At 43.1% G+C, this 20,990-nt stretch overlaps 1 protein-coding gene and 1 long non-coding RNA gene across 9 annotated transcripts in view; both read left to right on the top strand.

Annotated features, from left to right (window-relative positions):
* The window catches only part of TAMM41 (TAM41 mitochondrial translocator assembly and maintenance homolog), a 49,934-nt gene extending 46,957 nt beyond the window's left edge, over positions 1-2,977 (top strand). For all 8 annotated transcript variants that reach the window (XM_011280212.4, XM_011280210.4, XM_003982492.6 and 5 more), the window contains one exon: positions 2,844-2,977. In XM_011280212.4, coding sequence (XP_011278514.1) covers positions 2,844-2,920 — 77 coding nt within the window. In that variant the 3' untranslated portion in view covers positions 2,921-2,977. The remainder of the gene's footprint in view (positions 1-2,843) is intronic.
* Positions 2,978-11,089: 8,112 nt separating this feature from the next.
* Positions 11,090-12,596, top strand: LOC123381213. Its single transcript, XR_006587952.1, has 2 exons — positions 11,090-11,358; positions 11,481-12,596. It is a non-coding gene; the product is annotated as an uncharacterized LOC123381213 (long non-coding RNA).
* Positions 12,597-20,990: the final 8,394 nt, after the last annotated feature.

Here is a 20,990-nt window from a genome sequence, read left to right as displayed (position 1 = left end):
TTTTCATTGTTTCTTGTCTTACATTTAGGTCTTTCATCCATTTGGGGTTTATTTTTGTGTATGGTGTAAGAAAGTTGTCCATGTTAATTCTTCCGCATGTTGCTGTCCAGTTTTCCTAACACCATTTGCTGAAGAAGCTGTCTTTTTTTCCATTTTCTTTCCTGCTTTGTCAAATGTTAGTTGGCCACACATTTATGGGTCCATTTCTGGGTTCTCTATTCTATTCCATTGATCTATGTGTCTCTTTTTGATTACAACTTTGTAATACAGCTTGAAGTCTGGAATTGTGATGCCTCCAGCTTTGGTTTTCTTTTTTAACATTACTTTGGCTATTTGGGGACTTTTCTGGTTCCATACAAATTTTAGAATCATTTGTTCTAGCTCTGTGAGAATGCTGGTGTTATTTTGATAGGGATTATATTGAATGTGTAGATTGCTTTGAGTAGTATTGACATTTTAATAATATTTGTCCTTCCAATCCTTGAGCATGGAATATTTTTCCATTTCTTTGTGTTTTCTTCAATTTCTTCTATAAGCTTTTTATAATTTTAAGTGTATAGATCCTTTACTCGATGGTATCTTTGGATGAAAAGATGCTCTTAATTTTTTTCAGTCCAGTTTATCAGTGTCCTTTATGGGAGCAGCTTTTGTGCCCTGTTTAGGAAATGTTGCCCACTCCCAACCTCATGCACTGTTATTCTTCTACCTGAATTGCAGTTAGAATATTAAGGCCGAAAGAATTCTTTGCTCCAATCTGTTGGTTCTTAACCTTCTGCAAATCCTGGCTCCCTGTGAAAATCTGACAAAAACTGCACACTCTGCACAGAAGTGCACACGTGCACACACACAGCAAACTTTCCTACAGTTTCCTCCTCACTTTCCTACAGACTGACATTGTTAAAGAACCCTGAACTAGTCCAACCAGTCTTTTTGCAGATGGGAAAGTCAAGGCGCAGAGAGAGTGAGTCACAAACTGTAAGTTTGTGGTCCAGCTGCAACTAGATTTCAGGTCTCTTGACTCCTATTCCAGTGCTCTTTCTAACACAGTTCCCTCCTGCAGTCTTTCTGAGACTCACTCTGTCAGAGCCATCAAAGGGAGAGACCGTTTTCAACGAAGAGAGGTTTCTGTGCAGTAGCAGCAAACCATGGCTACATGGTGACGCTCATGTACTTTAGGTATTTACCTTAAATGTTATGCTCCAAGGAGTCTGTATGTAAGGTTTGTGAAGTTGCGCTGGGACTTATCATGGTTGATGCATCTTCCTCTAGCTGTGACTCAATGCCCTGGGGTTGCTATGTTGAACCTTACTGTATGCACCACCTGTGTTCTGCTTAGTGTCTTGATTGGCTCCGGCTGGAATATTTAAAAAAAAGAACCTTACGTAATAAGTTTCCAGTCTCAATGCTCAACTGGGTGAGGTTCACCAAAGTGGTTGCTCCAGGGAGAAAATTAAAAGAGGCGGAGGCAGGGAAAGGAGCTCTGAGTTTCTTGACTACGCTATGTCAGTTTGCAAATAATCAGTAGAAAAGCTGGGCCAGAGTTTATAGAAGTATTCGCTAACAGTTTTCCTGATATGCTGCCTTTTTACCCACCACTGCCTGCAGTAGCTTCTTCGAAGGTTCTGAGTGGACTGGGCAGCTTCCAGGTAATACGCCCAGGTATTTTCAAGAGACCACTCAAACCCCCATAGTAGGAGTCTCCAGAGTTAATCCTGTTACTCATCCACAAAGCTTAAGGTGCACTGCCAGAAGTGTGTGTTTCAGACTTGCAACACACACCACAATTTGTATCTCATGATGAAAAAACTGTTGAGATCTTTGGGCCACACCCTGAAACACAGACTAAATGATCTCATCCTCAGCACAAAGGAAGTTGAGCCCATAATACCGTCTGCAAATTGGATCCTATTAGATCTGACAGACAAATAGCTTCCCATTATTCTATCCCATTTTACTTCTGTCCCATTGGCCCCCAGAGAGCCTCTCCTCCGGTTTCATCAGGTACTTGTGATTAAGTAGGTGGGGAGCTAGAAGGTCACATATCTGGATGAGGTGCATCTGTCACATCATTTCAAAAGCGTATACCGAATACCTGCTATGTGCCAGGCACTGTACTAGATGATGGGGATACAGGGACAAATGAGGCATGCTCCCTGTCCTTAAGGAGCTCCCAGTCTAGGCAGAGGGACAGCTCAGTAAACTGACAAGCACCACGCAGTGTGGTAAGTGCTGTACGCGTGGCCAGCACAGGTGCTGTGGGACCAGGACGACCAGCATCTGAATCGGCCTGGGGGGTCCAGGAAGGCACTTCTGCAGAAGGAATCTGAAAGGGGGATGGAGCGAACAGATGGAGAGGGATGGAACTGATACCCGTTCTGGGCAGGCCGGTGGGGTACTCAGTGACACAGTGGCAGGGAGCTGGGGGTGGTTGGGATGCAGGCACCGGGAGTCAGAAGGGGGGCTGCGGATGTCCATTTACATGCAGAGTTTTGTCTTTGTTTTCCTTTCTCGTTTTTAAAAGAGCTACTGAAGTCAAAGGCTGACGATAGACTTGATAGGCTCGTAACTCGAAAGATTCACTTATCCCGTTAACTCAGGTACCTTTGGCATTCATGTCACTGTGGCAGTAATGCCTAAATCAGAATCTCTCCCCCTTATGTTGACCATGGTGATCCTTAATCATCTTCGGCTCCCAGGGTCTCCCGGGCCCCACCAATCAGCCCATCACTGCTGCCTTCCAAAGACAGGTCTCTGATGAGAATATAGAATATCATGGAAGCTCTAGCAGAGTATCTGGTCATCAAGCCCCAACTTTCTAACCATCTCTTCTTTTTGTCTTTTAGGCATGAAGAAAACAGTGGTTTATAGTTCACTAAAACTACACAAAATGTGGAAAGGATGGCTGAGGAAAACATCCTGATTTTGCTTGCTTTTATATGTTATGTGTAGTTGAATAAAGTGATCCTTTTTGACAGAACAGCGTTTGTCACTTTGACCCATTGCTTGAATTTGAAGATACCTTGGTTTGTATAATATTTGATTTTGAAATGTATGTGTTAGGTATTTATCCAGGGGGGACCCAAATGCCTTTGAGGACTTACCATGAGAAGAGAAGAATCCTCTTTACATACAAAACCATCTGTGTCCTGCTCACATAGGAGCTTTAGCTGTGGTCTGCGTTTTGGTACGTGAGAGTCAGTGAACGGAGAAATTATGCGTACGGTTGTGGACATGCAGCCCACGGGTGACAAGCAGGGAAGTGTGGCTACCTCTGTCTCTCAAGTCTCCTCTTCACCTGGCTTTTTCCATTGAGAGCTCACAAGTGTCATGTCAACATTTTCCTAGACCTAGGCTTTTTACATTTCTCTTTGTTCTCCTAGAAGGTGTATGACAGTGACTTGTGGGTGAGGAGCCTGTGACCATCCCTTGCAGAGCCTTCCCTATCGTAACAGGAATGTTTGAGTAATAGGCAACCCCCCGCAGAGGGCCTTGAACAACAAACAATACATTAGCTCAAAGCACTGAAAAGCTAACGGTGTGGTGGGCTTCAGGGTTGGTTTGATCTAGCAGGTTGACAGGATCGCTCAGGACTGTTTCTCTCCAACTCTTCTCTCTGCCTTTTGTGGTGTTGGCCTTATGCTGAGGCTGGCTCCCCCTCATAGTTCTGAGACTGCTGGCAACAACTTCAAGGGCTATATGCTTCCCCATTTGCGTTTGGGGAGACAGAGCGGGTTCCCTTCAAACTTCCTCTTAGAAAAGCAAGAAAACTTTCCAGCAGCTCCCAGCAGGCCTCCGTCTGGTTTCATGGGCCCTAAGTGGGTCACTTGCCCATCCCTGAGCCAGTAAGTACAGAAGCATGGCTGATAAGCTTAGGCCTGAACCACTTGCTCCAACTCAAGAGCCAGCTGTCCCTCAAGCTCATGGACTCTGGGGAAGGTGTGGACGCCTGGACCTTTCCTGATGAGGTGACCCAAATCCTCATTCCTGAAGGAGCTGTGTCCTTATTGGATTGCTCTAGTTAACTCTTGTTAACTTTTACTGTTGAGCATGGCTCCAGGTTTTACGTATTGAACAGTGAGAATTTGATAGCGCTTACTATTCTGCAGAACATTTCTCATGACTCTTATCTTCATAGCAATACTATCAGTAGGCACTATTATCCAACTTATAAATGAGGAAACTGAAGCTCAGGTTAAGTAATTTTCCCAAAGTCACACTGCTAGTTAGATGGGAAAGCCAAGATTTCAAATCCGAACATTTGAATAGTCTGAATCGAGCTCAGTGCTTTTAACCACTGTGCTATTCCACAACTGAGCACACAATAGGTGCTCACTAAAGGGTAGTGTTATTGTTGATATTACTTCCATTTGACTGATACCTGTCTTTTGGAGACTCTTTTATTCACTGCCCTGCAAAACTAACCAGTTAACTAAATAAAGCTTAAATAAAGAAATTTCTCTGATTTCTGTCCAGAATTGTTTAAAACACTGTTCCAAAATTTACAGTCATCTAATGAAAGGCCTGATCCCCAAAAGAGTGCTTCCTCACAAATTGAGAGTCATGGCTTCTAGTGATAACATTTCCCTTTATTACCCAGGTGACCTTGGAAAAAGCTTTGGATTTGGTGACCGTAGCCTCATGATCAGATTCCAGGTCAGCTGTACCACAAATCAGCCAGGTGACATTGGGCCCTCTCTGAAGGAGTTGATGGTTGAGTGTTCACACTCCGCTCAAAGGTGAGCAGGCTTTGGGAGACTGGAGAAAACATAGTTGGCTAAGACCATAAATACAACAGTATCCAACACTGGTGGGCTGCCTTGGCCCACAATCATATGTCAGAACCCAAGTGACCCCTAGATGAATGTCAAAATGTCCATGTGGTCAGAGATATTCCTTCATACTTTGTCACATAACTTCTTAGTAATTCTGTAGCTCCCTGGGGGGTTGCTGAGGGGTCTCTAGGGCCAGAGTCTTGGATTGCACTACCAGCTCAATCATGAATTCCTTTTAGGTACTATGTGGCCGATGTGTCTTCAAGCCCCATGTCTCCCTCCTGAGCCTTGCCCTTCTGTTGTCCTGGAGCTGGCCGTCACCTTAACAACCAGATACCTCTGCATTAGACTCAGAGAAGATGCTCATTGCTCTAGACATTGTCCTCCCAAAAAGTTACTGAGCTAGTCTAACCCACAGAAATGCCCATTCTCCAAATCCCAACTTGTGGTAAGGAGCAAATGAATTAGTTTTATAGGCACAGGTGGGTATCTGTGAAAGTACTTTTAACAAGTGAAGGATTGAATGGAACAGGGAAAATGACCTGACATTTCTTCAAGGCCTATTCCCTAATTTATGCCTGAGGAAACAGAGGCACAGAGGAGTTAGGCCTTGCATGCCATTTCAAAGCTGGTAGATGACAGCCAGGATTCAAAACTGGGGGGCCATCAGTTTGCAGAGTCCTGCCTCTTAATCTCTTTGCTAAACTATCTTTCAATCACTTAGTATTCATCTAGTCTGAAGAGAAGGACTAAGTGGTGTTCAGCCCGTTGCTTTATGAACAAGTAGGAGTTACCCTGCAGAGAAGGAAAGACTATCCCGAGCACAGGGAAGTGCTCGTTCAAAAGCCCTGAATGGAGACATCACAATGTGTTTAGGGAACTAAAGTTAGCTCAAGATGAATAAAATGCCACGCAGATACTGTACAAAAGTGAGGCTGGAGAAATAACAGAAGTCAGATCATAAAGGTCTCCTAAGGCCTCTTAGTGTTATTAATCATTATCCCCGGAGCAGTGGAGAGCCAGTGGGGGACTGGAGAGTGGCCAACCTGGATTTGCATTTTATAAAAATCATTTTGTCTGCAACATGAAGAATGGATTAGAAGGGACAAGACCAATCATCCGAATGAGAGATAATGGCAACCTAGAGCAGACTCATTGAGAAGGGACCAAAAGGGACGAATTCAAGTGATGTTCAGGAAGTGGACTCAGTACAACTTGGTGGTTGAATATGAAGAAGGTGCCAGGGTTCTGGCTGGGGCAACTGGGAGAATGGTGTGCTATTTCTCAAACTGGGGATTCAGGAGGAGGTGCAGATTTGGGGTGGCATGAAGACAGTGATAAATTCAGGTCTCGGCATGCTGAGTTTGGAATGTCTGTGGGAGATGTTCAGTAGACAGTTGGCCACACAGGTCAGAAGCTGGAAGTGTAACTAGGAGAGTTGGCAGGTAGTAGATTGTGGGAATGGACGAGATTCCCCTAGGAAGTCTATAGAGTATGAAGAGAAGAGAGCCAAGCTCACAACACTGGGAAACACCAACATGAAAGAGGCAGGAAAAGAAAGCTAAGGGGTAATGGACAGGTCAGAAGAACACCAAAAGAACAAGGTGTCGGGTCATACAGGGGACGGTGAGGAAGGATTAAATTGTATTACTGTTGCCCAGAATAATCCGTTTTCCTTCCCTGCAGTTCCCTACCCTATGGGAGGAGTAATTTTCTTCTCTCCAAGGACATCAGTTTGGCCTTATGACTTTTTTTGGCTAATGAAGTGGGAATGGGAGTGATATGTGTCACTTCTGAGCAAAATTTTAAGAGCCAGCCCAGAATTTACCATGTCTCATTTTCCCTCTGCCACAGGACTGGCAGTGTTCCAGATAGAGGCTACTCCATTGGCCTGGGTCCTCATTCAGTTGGGAGGATCAAAAAAAGGTTTCATGCATTCAGTTGATTTCTTAATTTTTGGCAAGGGCACCCAGACATAAATGAGGGAAAAATGATTTTTTTCAACAAACAGTGCTGGGACAAGTGGATATCCACATCAAGAGAATGAAGTTGAACCCTTACCTCCCACCATGTATGAAAATTATCTCAAATGGATCTAAGCCTGAATATAACAGCTAAAACTATAAAACTCTTAGAATAAAAGATGACTAAATCTTCATAACCTTGGATTAGTCCATGGCTTCTTAGACATGACACCAAAAGCACAAGCAACAAAAGAAAAAAAAATAGACAAATGGGATATCATCGAAATTTAAAACTTACGTGCTTCAAAGGACACCATCAAGAAGGTGAAAAGGCAATCCACAGAAAAATGAGAGAAAATATTTGCAAATCATATATTTGACAAGGTACTTGTACCTAGAATATATAGAAACACTTACAATTCAATAATAAAAAGATAAGTAACCATGTTTTAAAATGGGCAGAAGATCTGGATACACATTCCTGCAAAGAAGATACACAAATGGCCAGTAAGCACATGGAAAGATGCTCAACATCAGTCATCAGGAAAATGCAAATTGAATCACAACGAGATACCACTGTATACCCACCAGGGTGGCTATAATCAAAAGATAGAAAATAGCAAGCGTTGATGAAGGTGTGGAGAAATTGCAACCCTCATACATTGCTTGCAGGAATGTGAAATAGCACAGCTGCTGTGGAAAACAGGCTGGCAGTTCTTCAAATGGCTAAACATAGAGTTACCATATGATCCAACAATTCCACTTATAGCTATAGAGCCAAGAGAAATGAAAACATATGCCCACAAAAAACTTGTACAAGAATATGCATAGCACCATTATCCACAATAGCCAAGAAGTGGAAATAACCTAATATCCATCACTGATGAATGAATAAATAAAATATGGCATATCCCACACAATGGAATATTATTCAGTATTAAAAAAGATTGAAGGGGCACTGGGTGGCTCAGTCGGTCATAGGACTTTTGATCTCAGCTCAGGTCATGATCTCAGGGTTCGTGAGGTTGAGCCCCACATCAGGCTCCGAGCTGACAGTGTGAAGCCTGCTTGAGATTCTCTCTCTCTCTCTCTCTCTCTCTCTCTCTCTCTCTCTCTCTCTCAAAATAAATAAATAAACATCTAAAAAAAATAATGAAATACTGACAATATCCTACAACATGGATGAACCTTGAAAACATTATGCTACTATAGAGAGACAGAAATTAGATTAATAGTTACCCATGGCTGGAGGTGGGTAATGGAGGGCTTAGGAGTGACAGCTAAGGGATGCAGGGTACCTTTTTGAAAATGTTTTTGAAAATGTTCTACAAGAGGGGTGCCTGTATGGCTCAGTCAGTTAAGCGTTGACTCGGTTTCAGCTCAGGTCATGATCTCGTGGTTTCATGAGTTCAAGCCCCACATCAGGCTCTGTGCTGGCTGTCCAGAGCCTGCTTGGGATTCTCTCTCTCTCTCCCTCTCTCTCTCTGCCCCTCCTCTACTCATGCTATGTCTCTCTCAAAATAAATAAATAAACTTAAAAAAAGAAAAAAAACATTTTAGAAAATGTTCTAAAAGTGATTTTGGTGATGGATGGTTGCACAACTGTGAATATACCATAAACCATTGAATTGTACTTAAAATTCAGTAGTTTAAATGCATAAATGGTAAATAGAATGGTATGTGAATTATATATCAACCTTCAAAATGAAAGAAGGTTTCATGGAGGAGAAACCCTTTGAGATGGTCTTGAAGGAACGAGAGAAGTTGAGTGGATGGAGAAAGAGCAAGTAACGAGCCTAAAGGCTGGAAAAGTAAGGAGGTGACAAAGAGCAGGTAGTAGGACATTTTTGGTTGGTTTTTTTTTTTTTTTTGCTTGAGAATTTAGGGTTTTGTCTGAGGGTCTCCCACCAGAGCTGTGTATCATCTTTTAAGCCAAGCTAGACTTCAGGACAAGGAGACAAATCAAAGGGTATCACATTCCCTTTGTTCCCTCTCCAATGCTATGCCAAAGATAACCTGGATGTTAGCTACACTGCTTACCGTCCTCTACCAGAAGGTAGGATTCCTCAGCCTGTCCCTGGTCCAGGGTTGCTCTCAGAAAGGTTGTTGGGACCTTTGAATTGAGAATCTACAAACCTCACTGCCTGAGGAAGCATGGCTAACAAGACGGGCCACGGTGACATCCACTCTTACCTCATTTGTATGTTGAGTGGCAGGTGGCAGGTTTCCCCCTATTTTCTTTTTTTACAGAAATTGGAGACCCAAGTATCGTTCCTAAAACCTGGAGCAACTTGTACCAGGGAACTTGCAGTGATTACATATTTTCCTCCTTTGTGCAGATAAATAGCCGATCATCTGACAAGAGGCCCACAGACTTCAGGGTCCTTGTGCAAGTCTGACACAGAAAAATGTCAGTCTGTTAATACAGCTGCTGTCCTTATGAAGGGAAACCTAACACGGGTAGAAGTGTTAGGAGGATTCCTCAGGAAATGGGCTCTGAGAAGGGAATCTGCCTGCAGGAGGGGTATGGAAGCATGCTCTCAAGAGTGATACCTGTAAGAAAGTGAGGGCAGAGGCATCTGGGTGGCTCAGTCAGTTAAGTGTCTGACTTTGGCTCAGGTCATGATCTCAGCATTTGCGAGTTCAAGACCCACATCTGGATCTCTGCAGTCAGCACAGAGCCTGCTTCAGATCCTTTGTCCCCCTCTCTCTCTGCCCCTCCCCAGCTCTCTCTCTCTCTCTTTCTCTCAAAAATAACAAACAGGGGCACCTGAGTGGCTCAGTCAGTTAAGCGTTCCACTCTTGATCTCGGCTCAGGTCATGATCTCACAGTTCATGTGTTTGAGCCCCACGTTGGGCTCTGCATTGACAGTGTGTAGCCTGCTTGGAGTTCTCTTTCCCTCTCTCTCTGCCCCTACCTCACTTGTGCTCTCTCTCTCTCTCTCAAAATAAATAAATAAACTTAAAAAATTTTTAATATAAAAATAAATAATAATAACTGAACATTAAAAAAAAAATGAGGGCAGCAGGATCAGGCAGAGGGACGAGTTGAGCTGGGATGCAGCTGTAACAGGGGCCTCAGCCGTTCCTTCAGGAAGCTCTGGAGCTGGGTGGCTTTGCAGGGTGGTCCCAAACTGAGACAAGGCAGTCAGGACTTCTTACTAACGCAACAACAAGTTATTGGATGTGGGGCCTACCCTGATCAAGGCAACTTCCTTTGGCTGGTGGCAAAGCCCACAGAAAGACCCAACTGTGAACTGTCAGCTGGAGGAATGTTTGCTGTGTTTCTGGAGGGAATCTGAATGGTGCTGAAGTCAAAAGGGCCTTCCGGACCTTTTTCAGCTGATAAAACTTCAGAGCCCCCGTAATGTAGAAGAAACATTCAAACATTAAATGTTTATATGTTAACACTCTTTTATTTTTTTAAGCTGGCTCCACACCCAGCGTGGACCCCAATGTGGGGTTTTAACTCACGACCCTGAGATCAAGACCTGAGCTGAAATCAAGAGTCAGATGCTTTGGATGGAACTGGAGGGTATTATGCTAAGTGAAATAAGTCAGTCAGAGAAAGACAGGTATCATATGATTTCACTCATATGTGGAATTTGAGAAACTTAACATGACCATAGGGGAAGGAAAGGAAAAATAAGATACAAACAGGGAGGGAGGCAAACCATAAGAGAGTCTTAAATACAAAGGACAAACTGAAGGTTGATGAGGGTGGGGGGTTGGGAGGGTGGGGAAAATGGGTGATAGGTATTGAGGAGAGCACTGGTTGGGATGAGCACTGGGTGTTGTATGTAAGTGATGTATCACGGGTATCTATTCCTGAAGCCAAGACTACACCATAGGGTAGCTAACTTGACAATAAATTAAAAAAAAAAAAAAAAAGAGTCAGACACTTAATTGACTGAGCCACCCAGGTACCCCATTTGTTAACATTTTTCTTGAGCACTTTTTTCTAGAGGTCTCATAGACCTCCTTTCCAATATGGTGGCCACCAAACACATGTAGCCATAGAGCCCTTGAAATATGACTGGTCCAAATTGAGGAGTGATGTAAGTATAGAGTATACACCACATTTCAAAGCCTTTGTATGACAAAAGGAATGTAAATGTCTCATTAATAATTTTTTTACATTTATTGCATATTGAAATAATTATTTTGAAAACATTAGCCAAAATATATATATTTTTAAATTTTTTTTAAGGTTTATTTATTTTTGAGAGAGGGAGACAGAGTGTGAATGGATGAGGGGCAGAGAGAAAGGGAGACACAGAATCCAAAGCAGGCTCCAGGCTCCGAGCTGTCAGCACAGAGCCTGACGCGGGGCTCGAACTCATGAACCGTGAGATCATGACCTAAGCGAAGTCGGACACTTAATTGACTGAGCCACCCACATGCCCCCAAAATATACTTTTAATGCTAATGTTAATACCAATTTCACCTGTTCCTTTTTACTTTTTTTTTTTTAACATGCTACTAAACAGTTGAAAATTAACATGTGTGCCTCCCATTGTATCTCCACTGGGCAGTGCCCTCATGGATGTTTTCTGACAGTCTATATACTGGCTTCTTTCTGCAGTGGGAAGAAGGCTCTTTCTCTCTTCATTTGATGGCTGGTAAGAACTCTATTCATCTCTTCCAGCCACCCATGCCTTGCCCATAGTAAACTCTCACAAAAGCTGGTTCAGGAAAATGATGAAGCAAGAACATCCCATTTTGTTTCACTTTTGTCTTTCAGATGCTGCTATGCAATTTTATCGGATTCTTAGCTTCGTCACAGATGGGAAAGAAGAAAGACGGGGGTGTGTCAAGGGTGTGTGAAAGACAAGGGAGCTTATTAGGAAGTCATGATGTCCTTCAAAGAAAGCAAGTGGGCGAAGATCCCACAATAACAATGGTTACTATTTGTACAGAGACTTAACAGCGACAACCATGTCTCTGAATGCATTTTCGCGGGCATTATCTAATTTAATCCTTACAACAGTACTGTGATATTTGTATTTTCATTGCCTTCATCTTACAGGTGACGGGAGGGAACCTGTCTCTCCAAACTCTGGTTTACATTACCTGCGTGACCCTGCGGGATTTGTGTTTTTGACCCCTGTTCCTTGGCCAATTACATGTGCTTTATATTGAAAAACTGTTTGGAACCAAGTGAGTAGGGTTCCAGTCTATGTCTTAGTTCAAAGACCTTGATGGGACTCTTTAATCAAATGCACTTAAATTGTAACTTTAATACTTATTTAGACCTGATTTGATCCCTGCAATAGAAGATTCCATATAAGTTTTTCTCTTGTAAGCACACTCGAGTTGTTTAACACAACCTTATTATGCATCTTTCTTAACTCAGAGTTAATTTTAAGGTTTCCTTTTTGGGAAGACCAGATGCTGCAAATTATTTGTGTTTTTTGTTTTTTTGTTTTTTTGTTTTTTTTGAATTCTGGAGCTATTCCAGAATATGAAGCTAATCGAAGCAGATAACTGTGAATTCACTGGGAGATGACCCATTTCCAATTCTGCAGGTCAGGGAGGGGTTTGAGGTCATCTTTTCACTATTTGCATTAGGAGTAGAGTCACAGCTAGCACAAATGCCGCGATGTCAATGGTTTTATTTAACTAGAACAACAAACATATGTTTTCCAGATATTTTTATTCAAGACCAAAAAAGCAAAAGATCTTTTTTCCAACAAAAGAATGAGAATTTTAGAAATGTTTAACTCACTTATAAATGTAAAATACGTTTGTTTTTAAAATATGTACTAACCAGGCTGTTTTCATCAGGTTGGCATGTGAACCTTAAACTATGTGATTATTTTACACGTGATTACATATGTCCATATGATTATGCAGCTAACACTCTTCTCTGTCTCCTTCCTCTTTATTTGCAAGACAGAAGAGAGTGCCTCCTTACTTTCCAATTCCCAAATATTTCCACAAAGTATTAACTTATTAAAAGGAAATACGTAATTTTTCTATGAAAAGCTTCTCAACTCAGAAAGTCACCACATAGTTGAAAGGGAAAGATGTGGCCTCTTGGGATAGTCAGACCCAAGCTCAAATCCCAACCCTACTGCTTATCAGCTGAGTGGCCCTCCTTTATCCTCCAAAAAGTTGGGCTTCCTTTTCTGGAAAATGAGATAACTACCTTGCAAGGGTTGGCATGAGTCTCAGATTGACCAACTATGGTAGCATTTTATCTGCTGTAAGATTACAGGCATCTTCCCCAAAGAATCCCACTGATCACGAAGCAGCAAGGTAGAATGGCTCCAAATCTGAAGGACCACAGGAGAAAGAAGGTAACACTGCCTGAGTACCTCCTGCTCTCCTGCACTTCACCTAAGTACATCAATCTCTCTACAATAACCCTGCCAGGTAGGTGTTCATATTCCCATTTGCACTGTGCCCTTCTCACTATGCTTCTTAGATTTAAGTTCAAGTTTCCATTATGCCAGTTACTCTATGGGCTTGAGGACAACATTTATTCTAATGCTCAGTTTCCTTATCTGTAAAACTGCATTAGTATTAATTTTGACCTCACATAGTAGCACCTCAGCCCCTTTAGGGAGACGCCCAAACCCTTCATAGAGTTACATGAGCTCTGAATAAAAAAGCAAAAGCTCCATTGGTTACCTTTAGGATTGAATGGGACAACATGCATAGTAACACATAGCTCACAAGAGGAGCTCAGTAAATAATCATGACATCTGGATCTGAATTAAGTTACCTCCACTAGCATAGTGGCATGATTTTATTTTAAAACTTCTCTGGGGCACCTGGGTGGCTCAGTCGGTTAAGCGTCTGACTCTTTCAGCTCAGGTCGTGGGAGTTCAAGCCCCGCATCCGACTCCACACTGACAGCCCAGGACCTGCTTGGGATTCTATTTCTCTCTCCCTCTATTTCTGCCCCTCCCCTGCGCTCGCTCTCTCTCTCTCTCTCTCTCTCTCTCAAAATAAATAAATAAACTTAAAAAAATTCTTGGGGCACCTGGCTGGCTTAGTCAATAGGGCATGAAACTCTTAATTCTCAGAGTTGTGAGTTCAAGCCCCACTTTGGGTGTAGAGATTACTTAAAAATAAAATCTTTTTAAAAAATAAAGAAATCTCCAGGATGGTGGCAGGGAATATGACAGAAAAGAAGATGGTGAGCAGGATTCTAAAGCCTGCAGGGAATGTAGGGGAGGTCATTTGGACATAGTAATAAGAAAAGTATTCTGGCTCACCAGTTTGGACCTCAAAGGGCAAGAGGTAAGGTCCAGGGGCAGTCTTGGGAGCCAGGAGATTGCAGGCTCTGCCCTTGGGCCTGTGGTGTGTGGTTGCTTCGTGGAACATGCTCCTGCTTCTGCCCATTGCACAACTAGTCAGCCTGTGCTAGCCTGGCCATCTAGTTACTAGCCACTCTGGAACTCAATTACTGCTTTTTTTGGCAGGATGGGGAGCCTGCCTAGGTCAGCTTGGTTTGATAGGGAACTTTCCAGGTGCACATTTAAAGGGAAAGAATACTTTCTGATTCCCAGGGAAGAAAAGAAAACAACTGCTTGAGCTGGGATGGTGGCAAGAAGTGGCAGGAGAACTCTCCCTTGCTCTGTTTTGTCCAGGAAGTTTTCCTGTGCATACACAGAACATTCACAGAGTCAGAGGACAAGGGTGCTCAAACCTGTTTGAGGTGGCAGAGCACCTGCAAGGCAGCTTCCTTTGCAGAGGATGATGAAATACTGGCATTTCTGTGCCTCGTTATACAAACGATGACTTAGCTCCAAATACATTGGTGGATTTCGCTTGTAGGTCAGGCTAGAAACACCTGCTTAATTAATTGTGCAGACTGTTAGAGAATAAAATCACAGCCATAAGCGTACTGGCTCACAGGCGGAACAAGCTATTGAGCCACTCAGGGTCCAGTTTCCAAGTGTCTCCACGACATTCGTTGCCAATATCCACTTGCCAGTAGGTTTGGATATTCTACTAGTACTTGATAGTAGTCATCAAAGGAAAATGTTGGGAGAAAAAAATTAACAAAGTACTAGCCTTTAGCTTTTTTTTTTTTTTTTTTTTTTTTTTTTTTTTTTTTAAGCAAATCGGAAAGAAAAAAAAGATCACACGTAGGGTACTTTGGAGTCAGAAAGACCTGGGTTTAAATCAAGATTATTAGCTGTGTGACAGTGGGCAAGTTACTTAATCTCTTGGAACTCGCTTGCTTCGTCTTCTTTAAGAAGGAGATAATACCTCCTTGGCAGGATTGTTCTCAAGATTAGCATTCGTGTATGTGAAGTCCCTAGCACAGTGCCAGGCCCACAGTAGGAAGCTTAATATAGGGCAAGTATTGTTAGTGTTAATGGCATCAGAATGCTTCGTCCAGTTGCTAAAACATCATTGTTCCATCAGTGGGGAGAAACTAAGCTGGAAAAGGCCTAGAGACGATTGAGTTGTTTCCCCCCATGCAACAGATGAGGCGACAGAGACTCACAGAGGAGCCCAACGTCACACAGCAAGTGTGCCCTGAGCCAGGCATAGAATCCCAACTCCCAGTGGCCTCCCCGCCATGCTGTACTGTTCTCTTCTGCCAACCCAGAGCCTTTCTAAAATGCCCCACGTTGTCCCTGGAGGCCACCGGCTGTGGCATGTATTCTCTTCTGGTGGCCAGCCAAGAGGAGACAATGTGCAGTGACTCACCAGGTGAGCCAGTCCTCAGTCCCTAGTTACTGCTCGTGTTAAAGAAAACAGTCCTGACGGCCCACATGTTTGTGTTTCTTGTTATGTGTATTCTTCCTGCTGTGGCTTGGCTGTTTGCAGAATTTGTCAAGGTAGGTGCCTTGTCCCCACACAAGGCCGCAGCTCGGGAAGCTGATATGGTGGCCACTTGGAGCAGGGAAGGGCCCAGGTCCTCAGGCTGGGCTGGGCTGAAGTGTGGGGGAAGCTGGCTGCCAGCCTAGGGGCTCCAGAGAGCAGGTCTGGGCAGAGAGAAAGGGACCGGGAGTGGAGGGAGGCGTGTCAGCACTTGTCTGCAAGTCACTGGGGAGACAGAGAGAGACAGAGAGAGGAGAGAGAGAGAGAGAGACACCTGGTACAGGAGGAGCCCGAAGCAACACAAAAGAACCCACGTGCACTTTGGGGACCATACCCAGTTTTCACTACCTTGAAGACCCTCTTTATTATTTCAAAGACTGCTTGATGCCTTAAAAGATTTTGGTCGTTTCTCCCCCTCCCCTCCCCTCCTGCTCTTGTGATCCCATCCTGGACACATGCCACTCCTGTCCTCCACCTTCCTGCTCTGAGGCTCAGCTGGGGTGGCTGGCCCGCCAATCATGTTCATGAATTTCTATTATGTCACCGGCAGCCAATCACAGTGGCTGATTAGTATGTGATAACCAGTGTTACTACCTTGGGTTGACATAATCCTAGCCGAGAGCAAAGAAGCTTGACAGTTTTTGTCAGCAGGCAGAACTTTGTAAACGGCTGTTTGAAAGCCTGCATATTTTTATAAGGCCACTCATAAACCTTCTCCGTGTCTCCACCCCATGCTGGCTATTGAGTCATCTGCACACCAGGGTGAAAAACGGATATGCAAAGCCTGCAGCAGACACTGAGAGACCAAGAGAGGCACTTGCTCCTAACTTTGCAGCTCCTGGCTCAGTGTGAGTTCTAGGAGGTGCCCTGAACACACTCTTCTTTACCCTGAACACACTCTTCTTTACTTAAATTAACTGGAATCAAGCCTTCCTGTCTCAGACCAAATGATGCTTTGCCAAGACTTTGTACCTTATTACCCGAGCTTCTCCTTGCCTGGGCTGTGGGTTCCTTGGGAGGACTGTCACTAGTATGGGCTCTGTATCTCCCCCCTCCCTGACACAGGGCCTACAGAGAACTCCAGTGGCCCAAATGAGTGTCGGGCTTTGGCGCCTGCCTGGCGTACTGCCTGGCCTTGTAAGAAACAATGGCTGGTGGGTGGGAAGCAGAGTTCTATTTTCCAGCCCAGCCCATATTGAGGCTTGACTCTTCTTGAAGTCTGAAGACATCCTCTGGCTCAGTTAAAAATCATACTTCCTTTGCTCCATTTTGATTTTCACCACTAACGGGAGAACTTCTGGATAGTCCAGAGTCTACTTGCTCTCATTCTTCCCTTCGTCTAATCCATGAGGCAATAAACCACAGCCCCCCAGACACATCCGTTCCTCCTCTTTTTAGCAATAAAGTTGTATTAGGATACAGCTAGGCTTATACATTCCGGTATTGTCTGTGGCTGCTTTCACGCCTCAAGAGCAGAGTTGAGAGGTTGTGACAAAGATCATATTTCGGCAAGGCTATGTGCTACTTGGCCCTTTACAGAGTTTGCAAACCTCTTAATTTATCTCGCTGGCTGTCCCCAGAGGGATCTCTCAAGCTTCAGATGTGATCATGCCATTCTGCTTCAAAACAAAGACAAACATTTTCAAAACTGACAGAGCATAAGCAGAACTTATTGGTGTGGCTCTACACAACCCGCCCATGCTACCGTCCATCCCTCCTGTGCACCCTTCACCTCTGCTCTTGCTCGCCTCTGACATCACCAGTCATGCCTTTGTCCACGGTGTGCCTGATGCCTAAAATGACCTTCCACTTTCTCCATCTGCCAAACCTCTGAACATCCTTTCTTTTTAAAAATTTTTTTAACATTTATTCATTTCTGAGACACAGAGTACAAGCAAGGGAGGGGCAGAGAGAGACAGGGAGACCAAGAATCTGAAGCAGAATCCAGGCTCTGAGCTGTCAGCACAGAGCTCAACATGGGGCTCGAACTCACGAACTGTGAGATTATGACCTGAACTGAAATCAGACGCCTAACTGACAGCCACCCAGGCGCCCCCCTCTGAATATCCTTTAACACTAAATTCAAATGTCACCTCCCCTAAGCCCCCTTCCTACATACCAGCAGAATTAATTGCTCCTTCCTCTATGCTCCCACAGCTCTTTGGACAGATGACTGCCATTGTATTGACCAAATGGGATTGCGTGATGTGTTTATGTGTTTGTCTCCACCACTAGGCAGTGAGCTACTAGAGATCGGGGACCTTGTCTCATTGCCTTTCTGCCTCTGACAGGAACGAAGATGAATCATCTAGATGTTACAAGTAAGTCAGAAACAGACCTTTATAAAAGTACCAGGAACCTGACTGTAACAACTTATCTAATGCCATCTCTCATGATTAACTCTCTGGTTTCTTCTCATCTCTGTACTTCCTGGTAGCCGGAATATCATAGGTGCTCAGAAAATGTCTTAAGGAGTGAGTTTGTAAGTGTATACTATAAAAAAAAAAAAAAAAAATATATATATATATATATATATATATATATATATATATATATATATTATATTCCTTCTATTCTAACATCAAAATGTACAAAACATATTGTCACATTCACTTTATCATCAAGTACATTCAGGACTTTTAAAAGTAGTGTACCTCCATCCTGGGCACGTGGGTGGCTCAGTCAGTTAAGCATCTGACTTCGGCTCAGGTCATGAACCCTCACTTGGTGAGCTCGAGCCCCATGTCGGACTCTGTGCTGACAGCTCAGAGCCTGGAGCCTGCTTCAGATTCTGTGTCTCCCTCTCTCTCTGCCCCTCTCCCACTTGCTCTCTCTCTCTCTCTCTCAAAAATAAATAAACCTTAAAAACAAACCTTAAAAAAAGTAGTCTACCTCCATCCAAAGATATGCAAATGGCCAAGAAACACATGAAAAGGTGGTCAACCTCATTAGCCATTAGGACAATGCAAATTAAAACTACAATGAGATACCACTTCCCAGCCACCGGAATGACTATAATAAAAAAGACAGATAATAGCAAGCGTTGATGAGGATGTGGAGTAGTTGGAACTGTGTACATTGCTGGTGGGAATGTAACATGGTATGTAGAATGTTGTAGAAAACAGTTTGACAGTTCCATAAGTTACCAAGTCACACAGCAATTCCACTCCCAAGCATATCCTCCAGAGGAATGAAAACATGCCTCCACACAAAAACATGCACAGCAATATTCATAGCAGCATTATTTATAATACATTTCATAGCAGCACTGCTTAAAATAGCAAAAATGTATACACAATGAAAATGTCCATTGACTGATAAATGGATAAATAATATGTGGAATATTCCATACCATGAAATATTAGTCAATCTTAAAAACGAATGAAATTCTGATACATGCTACAAGATGTATGAACCTTGAAAACATTATGCTAAGAGAAGCCTGCCACAAAATGCCACGTAGTGTATAAACTGCCCTTGTATAGAATGTCCAGAATGAACAAAACCATAGAGACAGAAAACAGATTAGTGGTGGCCTGGGTTGAGTGCGGATGAGGGTGGGGAGGAGATAAGCAGTAACTGCTAATGGGTAGGGAGTTTCTTTTGGGGGTGATGAAAATGTTACGGAATTAGACAATGGTGATGCTTGTATAGCTCTGTGAATGTACTAACACCATTGAACTGTGCACTTTAAATGGGTTAATTTTATGGTAGTGGATTATACGATGTGGATGTTGTTTTTTTCAAGTACTCTGCATCAGGTGAGAACTAAAATTGGTGAATTCTATCAATTCAACTCCTGGTTGGGAAATTGTACTATAGTTTTGCAAGATGTTAGTTACCACTGGGAGAAACTGGGTAAGAGGTACATGGGATCTCTCTCTCTATTATTTCTTACAAGTGCATGTAAATCTACAATGATCTAAAAGTAAAAAATTAGGGGTGCCTAAGTGGCTCAGTCAGTTAAATGTTGGATTCTTGGTTTCAGCTCGGGTCATGATCTCACGGCTCTGAGATCAAGCCCCACATTGGGCTCCACACTGAGCATGCTTGGGATTCTCCCTCTTTCTCCGCCCTTCCCCCACTCATGCTTTCTCTGTCTCTCAAAATAAACAAATAAATAAACTTAAAAAACAAAACATATTCTACCTCTTTCCTATTTCTCTCCTCTCCAAATAAGAATTTCCTTAATGCTCCTTAAATGATGTTGCTATGGGATGGCATCTTTTACTTGTTAGGAACCACAGGCCTGGCTCACAGACCCTATGAATTTTTCAAAGTGTTGGAGGCAACAAAAATATTAATTAACTCCAAAAAGTGAAAAGAAAACCTAAAACCATTAATGAATGTTTAAATGGCTACCTAATATGATCTTACATAAAATAGTCAGCTGCAACTCAACTCGTTTATTTCTGTATGCCTGTGTGTGTGTGTGTGTGTGTGTGTGTGTATTATATATCCCTAATATTTTTTTTTCAACGTTTATTTATTTTTGGGACAGCGAGAGACAGAGCATGAACAGGGGAGGGGCAGAGAGAGAGGGAGACACAGAATCGGAAACAGGCTCCAGGCTCTGAGCCATCAGCCCAGAGCCTGACGCGGGGCTCGAACTCACGGACCGCGAGATCGTGACCTGGCTGAAGTCGGACGCTTAACCGACTGCACCACCCAGGCGCCCCAATATATCCCTAATATTTAATGTGGGATATGAGAAGGATTCAAAACCAGAGGTGACTTGGTTTTGAATTTTGTCTACCTCTTGTAGTTCTGTGGCTCTGGATAAAATTTTAACTTCTTTGAATCTCAATTTCATTTTCTGTAAAAAGAAAATTGCAGTATCTACTCCATAGAGTTGTTGTGAGGGATAAAATTACATGAATAACCAATTCATGTAAAGGCTCAGTAGAGTACCTGCCCCAATGTAAGGGCTCAATAAGCGGTAGTTATGATGATGATGATAATACCAAGCGTGGCGATGTGTGTGCTGTTGTCCCTGCTGTATATCTGTAGGCGACTGGGCCTGGTGGTAAGAACCCTAAGCCCAGGAGGTTCTCAGGCCCACTCGATAATGGGTTTGTATTTAACCAGAGCCAGAGAAAAGGCCTCTATTGTCAGTTGTGCTAGAGGATCAATAGGAAGAGGAGAACAAAGGCCTGGTTACATTGGAGGCTCAAACTAATATCATTTTAAATGAAAGCCACAAAAGCTTGTGGGAAAAAACATAGGAGCGGTGAGGCCAGCTAAGGTTTGCACCCTGAGGTCGGCAGGCGGTTGACTGAGTCACAAAGCAGTTCATACAAATCGTGATCTGACACTTTAACTGTATTTTCCTTGCTGAAACTCAGGATACGTATTCTAAAAAAGCTATTTTTTAGAAATGTGTGTGATTTGTGTTGTCTTCTATATGAAAAGGTTTGTATATGATTAAATCAAATGTGGCTAGACATCTACTTTTTATTGAAAAGTG

The sequence above is a fragment of the Felis catus genome, chromosome A2 (assembly GCF_018350175.1).
Source record: "Felis catus isolate Fca126 chromosome A2, F.catus_Fca126_mat1.0, whole genome shotgun sequence".
In the NCBI taxonomy this organism is placed as follows: Eukaryota; Metazoa; Chordata; class Mammalia; order Carnivora; family Felidae; genus Felis; species Felis catus.
This window is presented reverse-complemented; position numbering and strand designations above follow the sequence as displayed.